This window comes from Lissotriton vulgaris, unplaced genomic scaffold (genome assembly GCF_964263255.1).
Source record: "Lissotriton vulgaris unplaced genomic scaffold, aLisVul1.2 SCAFFOLD_709, whole genome shotgun sequence".
NCBI lineage: Eukaryota > Metazoa > Chordata > Amphibia > Caudata > Salamandridae > Lissotriton > Lissotriton vulgaris.
This window is the reverse complement of record NW_028245466.1, coordinates 607,189-624,303: the sequence shown is the minus strand read 5'-3', so window position 1 is coordinate 624,303 and position 17,115 is coordinate 607,189. Positions and strand designations below refer to the sequence as shown.

The window sequence follows — 17,115 nt, the reverse complement described above, 5'->3', positions numbered from 1 at the left end:
GAACAGAATATTGGTCTTCGCCCCCCCTTTCCCTGTGTATGAGTGTAGTATGACGAACAGGTGAAAGCTGTGGCAATGAAGTGTGCACACGAGGCAGTGGTGGAGGGTTGGTGTGCAGTGGACTGGTAGCTTTATCCTCTTTTTGCTGCTTTCGTTTTGCTTTTTTCTTGGAGGAAGAGGAATGTCTAAAGATTCCTCAAACGACTACTGTCTTTTTGCAAGTTGTGCCCCTGAATGAAGAGGTCTGGATGGATCATCAGGTGCTTTTGACGTGAGTCCAAGTCCTGGTGAAGTCTCTCAAGCACTAGTTCCACTGATTGTACTGAATGTGTAGTAAACGTATAGGTCTTCGGCTGCAATGCAGGTTTGAGCACTGGAAATTTTGGTGCTGATGCTTCCGGCTCAGAAGCCACCTTTTTCGGTGACAAGGTGGAATGGTGTATCAGTGCCTAAGCTTTGGCTCCGAAGTGCGGCTTGAGTCCGATGGAGTATGTTTCGAGTTAGAAACCTGCTGTTTGTGCTGTTTTTTTTGGCGCAGAGCCAAAGCCGGACATGTCCGAAAAAGCCAGTAGGTACAGACCATGGCCCAAAGGCAGTGGTGGTCCAATGCCAGTCTTTGATTTATCAAGTGCAGGCGGGTTACCTTTTCTCAATGTGAGCTGTGGTCTGGGTGGAGGTGGAGGGGGAACAGTACTCATGGGTTGCCCTGGAGTACATGTCGGACCTGAGCTCTTGCCTGGGAAATAGGTGCCTTAGTTAGCAGCCAATGGATGAGGCTATACCTACTGTTCTGTTCTTCTGAACTGAAGGGGTCTGGTGTGTCTTCGGTGGCAAGTCGAGACATCTTGAGCCGTAGCGCCCTTTTATCTCCAAGTGCCTTTTTTTAACGGAAAGACTTACAGGCCTCACAGGTTGCTTCCTTATGCTTGGGGAACAGGCACAAGTTACACACCTGATGAAGATCGGCAAGTGGGAATTTGGCGTGACAAGGGCAAAAACTGAAACGCATCTGTTCCATCACTGAGTAGATATCTGAGGGGGGAATGGGGGAGTCGAAGAAGAATTATGCCCCAGAGAGAGAAGGCCCAAGGAGACTGCAGCCAACTTGAATTCCCCAGACGAATTGGATGTCAATAGAATAACTAGGGAGACAGAGCTCGAACTGCGATCGAAAACAATCCCGGCGGTATTAAATAAATAACCTGTGACTGTGTTGAACCGTGGCAGAGGAGCACACATCCGAACCAGCCGGCGGAAGAAATGACCATGCGCACTGCGAGCAAGAGAAGGAGTCACTAAACCAGTGACTCGAAAGAAGTCTTCGAAAATAAACAACTTGCACACATCTGAGCCCAACTCTAAATGGCAGACTAATGCTAATAATGTGTATCTAAAGTCACACATGCCTCAACATTACACTACCCTCCAACATAAGACATGCTTCCTCTATTATAAAGTAAAAATGAAAGAGTAAGAAACACATTTAAAACACGCAGAACCAAATTACACACACACAAAGTCTACACCACGTGGAAAATTCTTAATGTGTGACTGACTAAAAGATTCATTTGAGCACTGAGGGGTTGATTAACAAAAGCTTATATTAGTACGGGAAGGAGTACCACAGGCGTACTCTTTTATGGACTCTTATATGTATTTGTGAATTGGCCTGAAATCTCTAAACCCCCATCAATAAAAGTGGAAAGAGGATACAGTGATTTCTAATTGTACTAATGGAAGACAAATATTCAATGAATATTACCATTTTAGATGTTTTGGGGCTAGTTCACAAAGGCATGCAAGAGTAATAAAAGAGTACTACTTAATGTACTACAAAATGCCTTTGTGACAAGACCTCTAGTTTTCTTTTATATCCACTGAACAATATTTTCTACTATACAAATACTGTTTCCTGTGTGGGTATTCTCCTCCCATTCCATCATAGAAGCACACGCTCCTTCTATTAATGGTATGCTTTTGAAGATTTGTAATCTAAATGCAACAAATATGTAAATAAATGAAAATGTATATGAGAGTGGTTGCCTGCTTTTAAGGGTAATCCTATCTGGAAATAGCTACAAAGTAGAACCCCAAGCCTAAGTTTGAGAGTGAAGAAATCCCACAAGATCGACAAAAAGTCTGTATTCTAAATCGATTGTGAAACGTAAAAATACACACCTAACTTATAACCAGGTGTATTCGCATGCAAGATGATGTCCAACAAATTATCTATTTTCACAATGGATGATACATGGGTCATAAGAGCAGAACAATTAACAACATACATAGAAAAAGAAAATAATTGGCATTCACACCTGCAGTAGGTTAGTTCAGCAAAATAGAATTTTCATTTTTTAAATGAGCTACTTGTCAGGTTGCTATTTCAGGAGGAAAGCTCTCTACACACCTTGTTCATGTACCCCTCTATACATTTCTGGCTCAGCATTCACTAAGCGTTTTTGACTGTATGGTAGTTCAACCACTTAGGAGAGCAATTTGCAGGAGACCTCAGACATGCATTGATTGCTAATGCCTCTAAATATTAATCTCCTATTCCCACAAAGCGAAGAAACTATTTACTCACTCATCTCTTCAGTCATTTCCATCTTTAGGTTCTCTTTCTGGAAATTCTGCATGGTCTGCATTGTCTTTTGAGGATCCATTTTCTTATTCACAGTCTGCATTGTCTGGAAATATTACGAAAACAGCAGTGTTAAACAACTATTCTTCCACATTATTTAGCAGTGAGCCATACATAATATACTGTTTGCAACTGCATCCCAAGAATTATGTGAGAAATTAATTTGTATACCTTTGCCTCAAAACTGCAATGTAATGTAGTGTTGTTTCTGGAAGTGCCAGGAGAGGGCAAAGAATTGAATCACAGAATAAACAACGTCGAATTCTCCAGCAGATGAGCATTACCAATTCAATGCATCACAGCACAGTGCCCCTGGGAAAACGCCTGTGATAATTATTATTTTGTTGCACAGGAATGGAGCAGCATGTTGACATGGGGGTACTGCTCCTTCCCAGTGGGTCCATTATACTACATGTGCCTGAAGGAGAGATAACATTACACCAGTGGCACTCTAACACCAGTGGCACTCTAACACCATGGCACGATCAAAACAACCCTCTCCTAAAATTCAAATACCATCTCGAGCAGAAAGAAATTGCGTGCACTGACGGAGTAGCATATGCCGTTTCTCATACGCACACTTCTAGCAATTAGGGAGTCGACGTATGTATATAGAATGTCCTCAAATACACTTGCTAAGCTTACATGTGCACTTCCTTTCATGATCTAGTCCAGGTCTGGTGGACTAATGGATCCATTGCATGGACCTCTGTTGGACACCATGGTCAAAACTATACTGGCAGATCCATCTAATGTTTCATCACTCAGAGCCGAGTAGTATAGAAATAGTTAATACATATCTGTTATTTGCCATTTCAAAAACACCTTAGCATCAACAAGGCTTTACGAATACACACATTATTAGGTTATAATATGACCTAGGGAGAGGCCAAAATTGACAAAGTGTATAAATTGTCTATTTGGAAACATGGGGCCGAAAAGGCGATATGGAGCTATCATATATATCACCAATATCCAAGATCTATGTTGGGGTACAGCACCAATAGTCCTTTTAGTAAAATCCCTGCCCAACCACAGGAATTTCCATGGGCTTCTTTTTAGCAGTGGGGGGTTGGGCGGGGTGGAGGGGGACTTTACAGGCATGTATTTATCTCTGCAGGGCTACCCATCCACTACTGAGGAAGTTTCCATTTTAGTACCCGAGGTGCTGGGAAGTCCATAAGAGAAAGAAGAATACATTGAGATATTACAACATTCCAGGACAAGAAACACAGGCAGGTGCTTGGAGTCTAAAACTCACTTCATCATATGCTTTTCCTAAAACCCACGGTGGTACAATAGAAGCAACTTCCTAGCATTGAAATCTGAAATGTAATTAAACACCACCACCACTCTTCTTTTGTCTAGAGGTCTTCTTTCATTTATGTTTATATAAGATTATGATTACTTATTGCATGTATGTGAAACACAGCAGTCTTTTGAAAGTTCACCAAACTGAATCATTATGCCTACTACCTCAAGACACGTGTGTCCTAGATTCTTATCCTCTCTTTTGCTGCAGGTGTATAGCGATTCAATTGACACAATGTCTTAATCCGCTTCCATCCCAGAGAAAATGATTTGTCATTTGGAAGACCAAGACATCTCGAATATGGAACCCTCTTTTGGGATAACTTCCAAAAGCAGGGCCACATTATACGTAATGTCCAGGGCTTGCAAATGACTTATAATAAACTTTTTGCACAATGGGCTTTTTTGGCATAACAGAAGAGGCCTGCAGACACTTGCACAGCACCCCTCTGTAATATGGATTGCTCAGTGCGGCACGTGAATGGTATGAGCCCAAGGGTAGTGCCCTTATTTCTAAAGGGGTAAGGCCCACACAAATTCCCCCATTTGCAGGACCATGTTGGCCGAGCTTCATCTCCTCACCGTCATGTTGCCCAACTCGTCGTCAATATTTATTTTGGGTTCAATGAGAAGTCAAGGGTCGGTGAGTATGTTTTTTTTTTAACATCTTTTTATTGGCGAGTATCTTTTAAGTGGTTTATTTGGTCAAATGAAACCCCACACCAGACGTCGCCTCCTCTCATCAGCTGGCTCCTCCAACTGTCTTCGAGTGGAATCATCAAACCATTCCGTTCGCTGCATTCCACACAAAAGACAATAAAGAGAGCTACCTTACAACATAATCCCTGGCATTTACCACCTCTGCATTCAAGAAACTTGCATCAGAGCACTGGTGGGGCATCTATATAAGCAACTCATACGCCACTTCCAGAGTGAACGATGATGCCACGCAGATCCAAACAATGCCACCTACCAGAATGCATGGGTTACTGCTCACGAAGAGTTTTTAGATCCAGTCTGATACATATGGATAAATCTGAGGTAAAGAATCTGCAGCTATCAGGATTCCAACATGCACAACAGGTACATAGAAGACGTTTTAAAGGGGGAAAAGATTTTTCCCCTTGTGCTCAGTTGTGCAGAGTTTGAGAACAGCAGACCCACGTGGGAAAGGCTAGATACGGGGTGGTTTATAATAAAACACACAGGCAGGACAGAACCATCTGTAAACACATGCCTTTGATTTTGGTAGAGGTTCGAATACAGTTAGAACTCGACACCCAAGCATCATAACTGTCTCTGCTTAAAGAATCTGGTAGTATATTTCACAATGAAGGGAAATGACTTGCACTGCGATGAAATCCTCCCACCAGAAATCTCACAATAACCTCTAAGAGTAGAAATGGGAAACAGCAAGTACAGGAGCAGAACCATATTATTCCTTGAGAAGACTTCTCATAACTCGGCATATTGAATGCATCCTGATTAAGAAGTCATAATTGAATCTTTAATTAAATGGAAATGTATTATTCCTCACTAGTCTATACCACTCAGCAGTCATCTTTTGAGGTATTCACATCAATATTAAATCAAGAGCAGAAGGTGCACACATGATGGCAGACAACCCATTGTGTGGTTTTAATAATTGCAACCAAAATTTGGCAGTTTAAAGGAAAAGTCACTTTTAAAAAGTTTTGATAGTTAGAGTCACACATCAACACCACAACGCAGCGCAATGACCATATTAGGATTTTTTTTTTTATATGAGACACCCCTAAAGCTCCATTAATCTTAAAGCCTGTAAACTACATAACACAAAAAATATTTAACATTAAGAAGAAATATGGTGATAAACAGGGCACAGAGGTGGCAAAAAGTGGAATATCACAGAGTTCAAATGCCTACAGGGTGAGCAGTTGACCAATTCTACTGGTCATGCAGTTAGATGACAAGAGGTTGTCTTTTATGTAGGGAATTTCAAGTCACAAAAGGCCATAGAGTTAAATGGTTAATTCTTGGACCCGGTCAATATGATTTTACGGCTTCACTCCTCTGAAGTTGGGTAAAAATTATGCACATTACCTTAGCATTAAGTTTAACAGACTTGTCGCTCAATTTAAATAGTTTAGCATGTTAGTTGTTGATGCTCTAATTCTACAAGTGGAACGGCAGTAAACTCTTCGTTTTTTAGCCTTGGATGAATCCTTCCTTGCCCAAATATCGTGTGCAGGCTGAATATGAAAAGACGTAGTAAAGGTCCAAATTCTCTGGAAAGGGCACAACCGAAGAGATGAATAGGAAATTGTGTTTCTGGGAAAGGCTCAGGTGTTTGTTCTTTCAAAGATTTGTAGTATTCAAAATCCTAAATTAAAGTAAAAGGTGAAAATAGAAGAGATTAATTCTCAATTTTTTGGGCAGTCTTTGTAACATTGTGAGATGCATAAAGTAATCTTTGTCATACTTGAATGAGTCCCTAAGGGAGCCCCAGCCCTGCCATAAAAGACTCAGATTGAGGACACTTAGTTCAAATTGAGAGCGAAAACCTCAACAAGGAGTGCTTCACACTAATATGCACTGAGCATTTGTTATTGCAAGTTCCCATTACTGAAGGAGTTGCACATTTGCATTGTTGCTCTGATGATCCACCTTTAAGTGTGTAAAGTTAGAAGGCAAGAGGCAAATATCGAGGCTCTGCTGATTTGTCACATTGCTTTCTTTGGTTGGAAAGTTAAGCCTCAGGATATTCAGGATTTCCTGAGCCAGGCAGCAAGGATACCTCTGATACTGCTGTACCTATCACACAAAACGGGTTCCTGTGAAAATAAAAACAGTATTTTTCTGAGTAATTAAGTCTTATATGTGTAGTGGTATCCCAACAAGTCTTCTTAATAAGCATATTTTCAATGCTTGATTAATTAGGAATTACATGTAATGAGCATCTCGGCACAGAGAGCTATCTTGCACATATCTAAATTCATCTGGACCCTTGAAATTACTGGATCAGTGCCATGACAACTCACGAACTCTAAGAAACTAAAATAATATTCCTAGTTGTAGGAATATGCGCAAGGCATAAGTCTATCATTCCACCCTGTGAAATTAACTAAAACCCTATAATTTGTCTAGAAAAGGTGCTGGGGTATATTAAAGCGCTCGAAGCTGGACCTTGCTGCAATACCGTTCCCCAAGACTATTACCATGAGGTTTTTGCTAGGAATTTGAGACCCCAAGATGAATGGCAGCTATCACCCAAGCTTCTGCAATTCAATTTAATTTCAGTAGTAAAACTAATCGCATTGCCAAACTTACGGAAGCCCATACTCTAAAGATGGTCTGCAGGCAAGGAGACAGATTTCATCCGGTTTAATGCTTCGGAGAAGGAAAGTGCTTTCACAAGGGCTTCCTTAACAGACAGATTAGTTCAACCAGGACTGCATGAATAGTGGTTGACAAAAAGGTTGTTAATATGATGGTTTTAAGAGGGGTGATCTATCCCTGGATGAAATAAGGTATAGACCTTGAATAACACAAAACAGACATTTCTTCTAATCAGCGCTTCAATGAAACATGTATAAGGCTAGAACTGGATATGGGGGAAAGTGTGTCCGTAGTGCAAAGAGCCAGTGAGAAGGTGAAGCAGTTCCGGTCTTCTTATGCTTGTAAAATCAGTTAAAAATTCGAAAAAGAGCCAAGTGCAGGAAAAGCATTGCCTCCAAATGTGTGAGGTAGAAAATCTGAGTAATAGAATCTCCTTGGATTTATACATATATATTCTTCTGTACCACACTGATGCACATCAAGCTCTAACAGCGAGGATAGGCTGCACACATTATTTCACTTCCATTTCTATTTTATAACAACTCTGTATAACATTGTACCAGGGACTCAGAGAGACTAATTGAAAACATTTGAAACGATGTAGAATAAAATGCAGGGAACGTTTTCAAAGTCAAATTAAAACGAATTAGGAGAATGAAAAGGAAAAATGAACTAGAATGAGTTAGGAGGTATCAAAGTTGGTTATGTGAAGCAGGCACACCACTGAAAACTTTGCTCTAGATAGAATGCTAAGGAGAGGACTGTCTGAGCAGGGTGAACGTCAAATCAAGGAAAAACTATGAAGAAATCAGCAGTTAACAATAAGAAGTATCAAGTATCAAGTGAGAATAGTGAAAGTACTCCAAGCTTAACAGACTTGAAAGGAGAGAACGACATCTAGTTAAGTGGAGTTTAAAATTTTACAATACCTTTGCAGTTGTCGACATTGCCCCGGCCATCTTCACTTGGGAACCCATTACTTTGGTTTGTGTTGACATGGATGTGATCTTGGAACTGACGGCATAGGTCCTTGTCTTCTGTTTCCGCAGCTGAACAAGCTGCTTTGCTAAAACCTTGCAGGCATCTTTGTTACCAGTTTTAGCCATCTTCTTAATTTCAAGTTCCTGTTTCGAAAAGAGTATAAAAAAAGCAAAAGTGACATCAGGGATAAAGATTTTTTTATTAAGGCACTGCAAAAAAAAAAAATCTTAAATGTTTGCCACCTTTTTTTTTTTTTTAATACAGATTGAACAAATTCACCTTTTTCTCAAATTGCACTAACAAAACTCAGAAAGAAATGCAATGCATCAGGACATTCTTCACAACAAAAGGTGCGTATATCTTCTTTTGAGTCTTACACTTTTCAAAAGAAAGTATCCCTATTGCCTATGTGTTGATCTCATTTATATATCATCGAAAATATGAGAACATATTTTCTTCCCAATGCCCTGCATGTTTTGTTTGACTTGTATAGCAATTCAGATTTCAAATCTGATCCATTTATTTATTTATGTCATTTCTAAAGCGCATGAATCACCCCAACCGGGGTATCTCCACGCTAAGACGGCTGTAGACTACTAAGACCCTGTAATTTAGAACAGCAAGGTTTTCAATTGCTTTCTGAAAGATAAGTAGCAGGGGGAGAGACGGATGTGTATGGGAAGCCGATTCCAGAGAGAAGGTGCAACATAAGAAAATGATGCCCCCCCTGTCGGGTTTGTTTTATACGAGGTACACAGAGAAACTCTTTTGCCCCAGAGTGAAGGGTCCACGAGGGGTTATACCGGGACAGTTCATCTGCGATGTAGTTGGGTCCTAGCTTATTTAAGGCTTTGTATACCATGCAGCAGATCTTAAACTTGACCCGTTTCCGAATCGGTAACCAGTGAAGTTTACGAAGTAGAGGGAGTGAGGGGGTTCTGGGGGGAGCATTGGTCACCAGTCGAGCCGCTGTGTTCTGGACCACTTGCAGTCTGTTAAGGGAGGATTTCTTGGCGGAAATCAGCAGAGCATTGCAGTAGTCCAGACGACTAGTGACCAATGCTGGAGTCAAAGTTTTCCTAGTGGACATAGGGAGTAGGGGGAAAATTCTGTGAAGCAAACTGAGCATGTGGAAGCAGGACTTGGCGGTTGTGGTGGCGTGTTCCTCGAGGTTAAGTTTCTGGTCAATTTTCACCCCTAGGTTCTTTACCACCGTTTTGGGGGAGGGAGTTGGGCCCAAATCTCCCCGCCACCAGTTTGGAGACCAACTTGTTACTGCATCTCTGAAGAGCATTATTTCCGTTTTCTCAGCATCCAGCTGGAGAAAGTTATAGTTCATCCATCCGGTGATGGATCTCATTCCCTCTGAGAAGGTGTTCTGAACGTTGGTGCAGTTTTTGTCAAATCAGAGTAGCAGTTGTGTGTCATCGGCTTAGGAAATTGGGATAAACCCCAGGTTTCTTATTAAATTGAATATATGAATATATGCAGCATTACATTGCAACTAGTAAGAGCATCAATGGATTTCACAACCAGTGGCATCACCACATACATTATATATCGACACCAAAAAACACAAGCAGAAGATGTGAGTTATAATACAGAGTATGAGAACTTCAGCGGGATCACTTAAAGTCAGCGCTGCAAGTGCTCGGTTAAGTCTTTGTCTCTGTTTTTGGCCGATTGGTGTATTAAATAGTTAAAGAGCTAGAGCAGTGCTAATTTACTATCTTAAGATAGTTGTAAAGGGTTGTCACAGAAATTGTAAACCAATACCACTTTGGTTTTAAATATAGCAGCATTTGAATATATATATATATACATACACACACACACATACACACACTACACACACTACACACACACACACACTTCTATACACACACACACACACACACACACACACACATACATACATACATACATACATACATACACAAAGGTAGCCCTCAGGAAAAGAAGCCACAGGCAGGTGAGTATTTCAATTTCTTTATGGAGCCAACTTGCCAGCAGACTGCAATGTGAACATAAGCATCAGTTTTCAAAAGCAGCCAAACGAGTTTTGGGAACTCCGGTTCCCTTCCTCAATGGCTTTTCATCTGCATGACTTCAGACGGCGTTTCCCGCACATTTTTATTTCCAGGGCCCTGCCCCAGTGGGAGTGGCCAAACGGCCTTCAGGTTCCTGTAGTGCTGGGGAAAATACCCTTCAGTGAGTCAGTCTTCAATGGCAGAGCAATAAAAAAAATAAAACCCAAGTGGGGCGATGCCATGTCTCTTTTAACACTCTGCCCCGCTTTGCAGTGAGAACCTCTGAAACTGCCTCCCGTGTGTGCTGACACCTTGTGACGCCAGCACAGGTCTGCTAACAACGCGGCGAGCTTCCCTTCGTGGCTGGGTTCAGCCGCTAAACATCGACAACAAAAGGTAGCCCTCAGGAAAGGAAGCCACAGGCAGGTGAGTGTTGGACCCGGCCCTTTAGGCAGGTTCACCCCGAAACTTTTTGCTTTTTCCTAGCCTGTTTCTGGAACCTGGTGGTGGTGATTTTAGGCCTCTGCGCACTTTTTCACTGTGGTACAGTGTAAAGTGCTTGAGCTCTCTGTGTATGTGTGGTGAGTGACCTGCCCTCCCATAGGAATGAATGGGGAATATGTATGCCCATGGTAGTTCCTGATGTGTGGGGAGTGCAGGGGTGAGTTTGGTATGAGAGAACTCGTGAGACTGAATGCTGCGAAATGGTATATGCGGCATGAGTGTGTCTAGTCTAGAAGTGCCTTTTTTAGAAGTTGGCATATTTGTGTAATTTGTGTCTGGCGTGTGATTGGCTGGTGAGCCTGGTCCAGGAGTGCCTGGGCCTGCTTGTGGATTGACTGTCTGGTTTGAGGGTGACAGGGGCTGGAGAGCCCAGGAGGTTGTCTGAGTCAGCCCATGTATGAAAGGCAGCATCTGCTGCCAGGGAAGTGGGAGGAGATGGCACCTGATAGTGAAGGGCTGTGCCTGCCTGACTACAAAGCTGGCTCCACCTCCCGCTGGGCGACTGCCACCTCTGTCCCTGATACTGACAGGACTTCCCTATAACCAGTTCTAGCTGGTTCTCACACTACCTACACAAAGACTTTTCTGTGTATCAGAAGGGGCTGTGTCCCCTTCCAAAATGTTCTTGTTACTAACTTGAATCTGCCAGGGGCATGCTGCTGCTGGGGCTCAGGGGAAGCCCTGGGCCCTGCCCAGCCCCAGGACCTCTGATGGACTTTCCTGGACTCCTGGGGGACCCCTCTGCCTTGCTTGGGCTGATGGGGGGGACTTGGCTTTACCCCTGGGAATCTCTGGGACCTTTTTGCAGTATGGAGAAGCTACATTTTCCTGCAGGAAGCGCTGTGCTTCCCCCTGAGCGCCTGGGAGCGCCCTGCCTGGTTTCTAGCGTTTTGGAGCGCGTTATTTCCCCCAAGCGCTTGAGAGCGCTTTTATCTGGACTTTCTAGCGCTTAGGAGCGCGTTATTTTCGTTTGTAGCGCTGGACGCGCTGAGGTTTCTTGCCCGTATTTTTTTAATTATTTACGAGTGCCCACCTCGATTTAGTGATTAATTGTTTTTAGGCCGGTGCCCACCCGGCATTGCCCCGTGTTGTCACCGCTGCGGCCCGGGGGCCTGAAGGTGACCAGAAGCCGCGGGGAGAACCCCGAAGGGGCCGCGACCTGATTGGCCGAGCCCTGAGGAGAGCCGTGCTCTGATTGGTCCTTTGAAGGGGGCCTGGTCCAGGAGCCGCGCTGTGGTTGGCTGACTCCTGGGAGCGGCGTGACGTCGTTTGGAGGCTCGGCGGTGGAGCCGCGACAGGATTGGCTGGCGGACCGGGAGCCGAGAAGAAGAAGGCGCCGGAGAGATGGCGGCCGGTGCCGCCGGTGCGGGGCTCCCATTGCTGAGGGAGAGCCCCGCAGGCACCAGCCGGCAGTAAGGAGAGGGCGGAGAGGGGCGCGGGGCACATTGTCGGTGCCCGCCCCCGCCGCCAGTGAAGCTGCCCGCCGGAGAAGAGCAGCCGTGTCAAAGAGGTGAAGCGGAAGGATGGGCGATTGTGGGGCTCCCGTGTGCTGAGGGAGCCCCGAGTAAGGAGAGCCGCCGATCGCCAGCAGACCGGTGAGTGACAGACGAAAGGGTTGGGCGCCGGGACACATTGTTGGTGTCCGCCCCTCCCCCCAGTAGCGCGAGCGCGCTTATTGTCAGTGTGAAGCCCCGAGGGCTTCAAGGGCGGCCCCGGTTGGCAGTGGGTCGCCCCTACGTGTGTAGAGCCCTGAGAGGCTCCCGCCCGCATTTCCATTGGTACCGAGCCCACGAGGCTCAGCGGGGGCATGTTAGTGTCTGAGAACCCCCGAGGTTCCGGGGGCATATTCGCTTTGAGAGCCCCGAGAAGCTCAAGGGGACACCGGTGTTTTTAGAGCCTGTGTGGCTCCAACGGTTGTGTTAGGTCAGAGCCTGTGTAGGCTCCAACGGGTGCACGAGTGCTGCAGAGCCTGTGTGGCTCCCACAGTTGGCACAGTTTGCGCCTAAGGGCCAGTGAGGGCCCTGGCGCAGTGTTTGAAGTTCCACAGCTGCCCAGCAATTAGTGGGCAGCTGCACCGTTTTGGTCTTGGGATATTCACAGGTGCCCAGCAAGTAGTGGGCACCTGCTACGTTTAGGCTTTCTTTTTCTTGGACTGGCGCTGCATGGCAGCACACCCTGACATTGAGACTCAGGGCGTCTTAGCCCCAAACAAGGCCAGTTGGCCATGGGACTGCCACAGGTAGTGGCTTATGTGAGTTTGTGTGCAATGTGGTTATCTGCTATGTCTAGGATGGTAACTGCCTACTGTGTGTTTTTGCCCTATTGAGTTGTTGTGCACCTCTGAATGTATTTCTATCCATCATGTGTCTTCCTTTCTTTCCCTGCGCTGCACCTCTGAATGTTTTAGGCATCATGTGTCTTCTTGCGCTGCACCCCTCAAAGTATTTTATTGCATCATGTGCTCTGTTCTGAACACCGCTGAATGTGTAGGTTTATGCATCATGTGTTTCTCTTTACTACTCCTCTGAATGTATAATTATGCATCATGGGAAATGTGTTCTTTCCTAGACCCCTAAATGCTGTGTGATACTTAGGTTGTTGTTCTTTTTAGTACAGGTGGTCCTAGTCAGGTCCTGTTCCCCTGCGTGACATGCGCCTAAGGTGTTTAGGGTTGCGTAGGTGGTACTTACCTGTTACCAGTAGATACTGGTTGTGATTTCTAACTGTTACTTTGTGCTACAGTGATTTTATATCCTTTTATTCTAATGTCTGACAGTATTTCATTTCTACTAAGTGCTGATTATGACAGTTGCCCATGTGGCCCTGTCTTGTGAATAATCCCTTGTAAATATTGCCCGTGCCAGTTGGCACAATGTACATGTGTGATTCTATCTGATATGTTTTGACAATACAAAAGTTATTTTATAAATAACCTTGTGTGGAGTTCCTTTTGTGGTGTGCCTAGTATGTTGTTGCTGTTGTGTGCTGGCGCAAATGCTTTACACATTGCCTCCGAGTTTAGCCTTACTGCCTGTGCCAAGCTACCAAGGGGGTGAGCAGGGGTTATCTTGGGGTGTGACTTCCTTGCCCTGACTAGAATGGTGGTTTCTGCCTGGCTTTGGCGTCAGCCTTAGCCTACCAGAAATAGCCAGTTCTAACAGTGAGTATTTGAATTTCTTTATGGAGCCAACTTGCCAGCAGACTGCAACGTGGACATAAGCATCAGTTTTCAAAAGCAGCCAAACGCGTTTCGGGAACTCCAGTTCCCTTTCTCAATGGCTTTTCATCTGCATGACTTCAGAAGGCACTCCCCGCACATTTTTATTTCCAGGGCCCTGCCACCTGTCTGCATGTTAGCGGTCACCATTAAAGAAATCGAGAATTCTACGTTGCTGTTGGCTGTTTCTCATTGGGGCTTACCTTTGATGTTGGATGTTAGTGGCTGTGGCCCAGCCGCGAGGAACAGTCCACCGCATGGAAGCGGACCTGTGATGGAACTATCCGAGTTTGACCCGTACGACCGGAGCAACGTTCGAGATGCCAGCTTGAAATCACAGCAGACCGAGTGACATGCTGCTGCCTCACCCCACTTGGGTTTTATTTCAAGAATAAGTTTGCACTCCAAAACGGACTCACAGGAGTCTTCACAATATGACGTGCACTACCGGGACCAGAAGGCCACGTTAGTGGCCCCGCCCACTGAGGTATCCAGGGAAATAAAAGTGCTGTAAAGACTGTTTAATTTTCAAACACGAACTTGTGCCATTGAAGAAGGGAACCAGTGTTCCTGAAACGCGTCTGGCTGGCGTAAGTGAAGATTCATGCACGTACTATGCCAACTGTCTACATGTTAGCTGTCACCATTAAAGAAATTGAGAATTCTATGCTGCTGTTTCTCTTTGGGGCTTACCTTTGATGTTGGAGATATATATATATATATATCATCACCACCACAAAATACCATACAACAAGCATTATTGTCACACATTCCCACATTTAGAAACCTGCTTTCATAATAGGGAGGTAAAATGTGCTGCACAAAGCACTGTTTTATCTTGCCGCCAATTATATAAAATAGCATCAGTGAAAACTGTTTTATGATCTGGCACCCCGAGTTCAAGTCTACTTCTGTTTATATCACAGATACCAATACAGCTTGCCATCGTTGAGGTCAGATAATGAGTAAATCTACCAGTTACTAAACAAAAAGTTGATCACTCAGTCAGCAAAAATTAAGGCAAAGAGGCAAGATGAATAAACAGTACGACAAAAATGATTTGAAAAATGATGGATTGGGATGGGGTTCAAGTGATTGCCAGTGGCTGAGGTTAATTCAAGCATTCCATCCATCACCTTGCTTTTATTGCCCTACGTATGAGGAGTATGCCAAAACATGGGTCGCATGATCACTGTGCCACTGGACCCAAGCTATACCTAACTGATGAGCCCTAATAAGGGCAAACCCGGTCCTACATTGCTTGTGTTCCGGTGCAGGTAGGCCCACTTTGGCAGTTTGGGATTGACTGCTCCAACTGGAGCACTGTCAAGACTAATTTGTAAATGGCTGGGTCCAAACTGAGGTAACATGGTGGGTAAAAAACAATGAAGTGCCATGAGGCAATGAGCGATCGATTGCCAATGACTTCGATAAATCCAAGCATTTTATCCATCTCTTCAATTTTGAAAAATTCATAAGACAAACAGCCAATGCCGGACCTATTGGCATTGCCAATGCTTGTTGAACGATCTAGCTGATGAGAGATAATGAAGGGAAACTGTCAGTTTTCATTCAGCTATATAAAAAAACATTGGATGGCTTAAAGTTGCACTGATAGACTAGGACTCGAAATATAATGGTTAAACCTTCACGCAAATTAAAAAAAAAAAAAAAAAAATCAGAAAGGATTTTGTAAATACCGCAACCAAGTGCATTAACTTAATTCTAGTAGAGTTTAAAAAGCCTACGAATTCATTAAAATAAAAGCGACTTAGGCCCTCTTTATTTTTGTTTTCTACTACGCAATTCAACATTCGTCGACAGCCGAACATTATTGCAGCAATAACTCACAGCCACACGCAAATTCATAATAGATGCAAACGCCCCTGCTGTGCTTTACTGTTTAATACGTTAGCTTATAAACTAATAAAATGCCAAGTACCCCGTAAGTGGTAAACTGCTGCGTACGCAATCACAAATTTCAATCAATATAATGTAGTCTACTTTTACGCCGTTTATTCAGATAGCCAGAACTACTTTATTTTGTCCACTAAAAGATTAGGGAAAACTAACACACTAGTGTAAAAACCGAGGACGTGTATCTCTAGAACAATGATGAAGATATAAGATTCCCGTTTTCATGTTCGCTTTCTTTCTACAGCTGCTCTGAAGGTGTCAAACATTCCTGCCGTTTCCAGTGAGGAAAATGGCGGGAGAAAGACTTCCAGGCATCAGTGGCCTCATCTGGCAATGTTGTCATCCATTGCAAAGTTAATCTTTACTGAGTGGGCAGGAGATCACAAAACAGCACAGGCATGGAAGCCACAGAGGGAACTCTGAGGCGCTCTTGCCAGAGGCAGAAGTGTAATAAATTGAATGAAAAAAAAGGAAGGGATCGCTTAGAGGGAGCCTCTTCCTACTTTCCTGTGTACTTAAGTGGGCTAACATTTTGCCTCTTGACAAATGAGAATAACACATCGGCAGACAGGATAAAGTCTGGCTGAACTATGTAATATACATAATTTTTGAAAAAACTAAATGTCGTGGGTAACACAGATCTAAAAAAAAGCCAATCGCTCTGGCGTGCACTGCTAGCCTCTTGCATGTAAGAAAGAAGGCAAGAAGGAAAAAGGCTTGAAAGAATACTAGAAAGAACGAAGGAAGGAACGAAAGAAGGACACCAAGGCAAGAAAGAAATAAAGGCAAGAAAGAAACGAAGGCAAGGCAAAAAAACAAGGAAAAAGTAGGAAAAGAAGGAGAGAGAAAAACAAAGACAGGAGGAGACAAGACCCGAAAGAAAGAGAAAGAAAAAGAAATTAGGCAAAACAACGAAAAAAGAAAGAAAGCAAGAAAACCGAAATAAGAAGGCAAGACAGAAGGAAAGAAAGAAAGTGAGAAGGCAAGAACTAAAGTATAAATGAAAGAAAGGCGAAAAAGAAGTAAAGGAAAAGAAAAAGAAATAAAGAAGAAAGAAGATAAGAAAGAAACCAGACCAGAAACAAAAAGGTATAACTTAATACAGAATAGTTTCAAATGGACACAATCAGTTATGCTGTGAAATAGCAGTAGTCAGATAAACAAAAGGCCTCCAAAAACAACCACTGACAGGAGAC

General features: G+C 43.7%; 1 protein-coding gene across 1 annotated transcript in view; it reads right to left on the bottom strand.

Annotated features, from left to right (window-relative positions):
• CHMP2B (charged multivesicular body protein 2B) overlaps window positions 1-17,115 on the bottom strand; it is an 87,879-nt gene that overhangs the window by 12,073 nt on the left and 58,691 nt on the right. The window contains exons 3-4 of the mRNA XM_086949079.1: window positions 8,200-8,394; window positions 2,585-2,687 (exon numbers count right to left, since the gene is read on the bottom strand). Of these exons, the coding sequence (XP_086805205.1) occupies window positions 2,585-2,687; window positions 8,200-8,394 (298 nt within the window). The remainder of the gene's footprint in view (window positions 1-2,584; window positions 2,688-8,199; window positions 8,395-17,115) is intronic.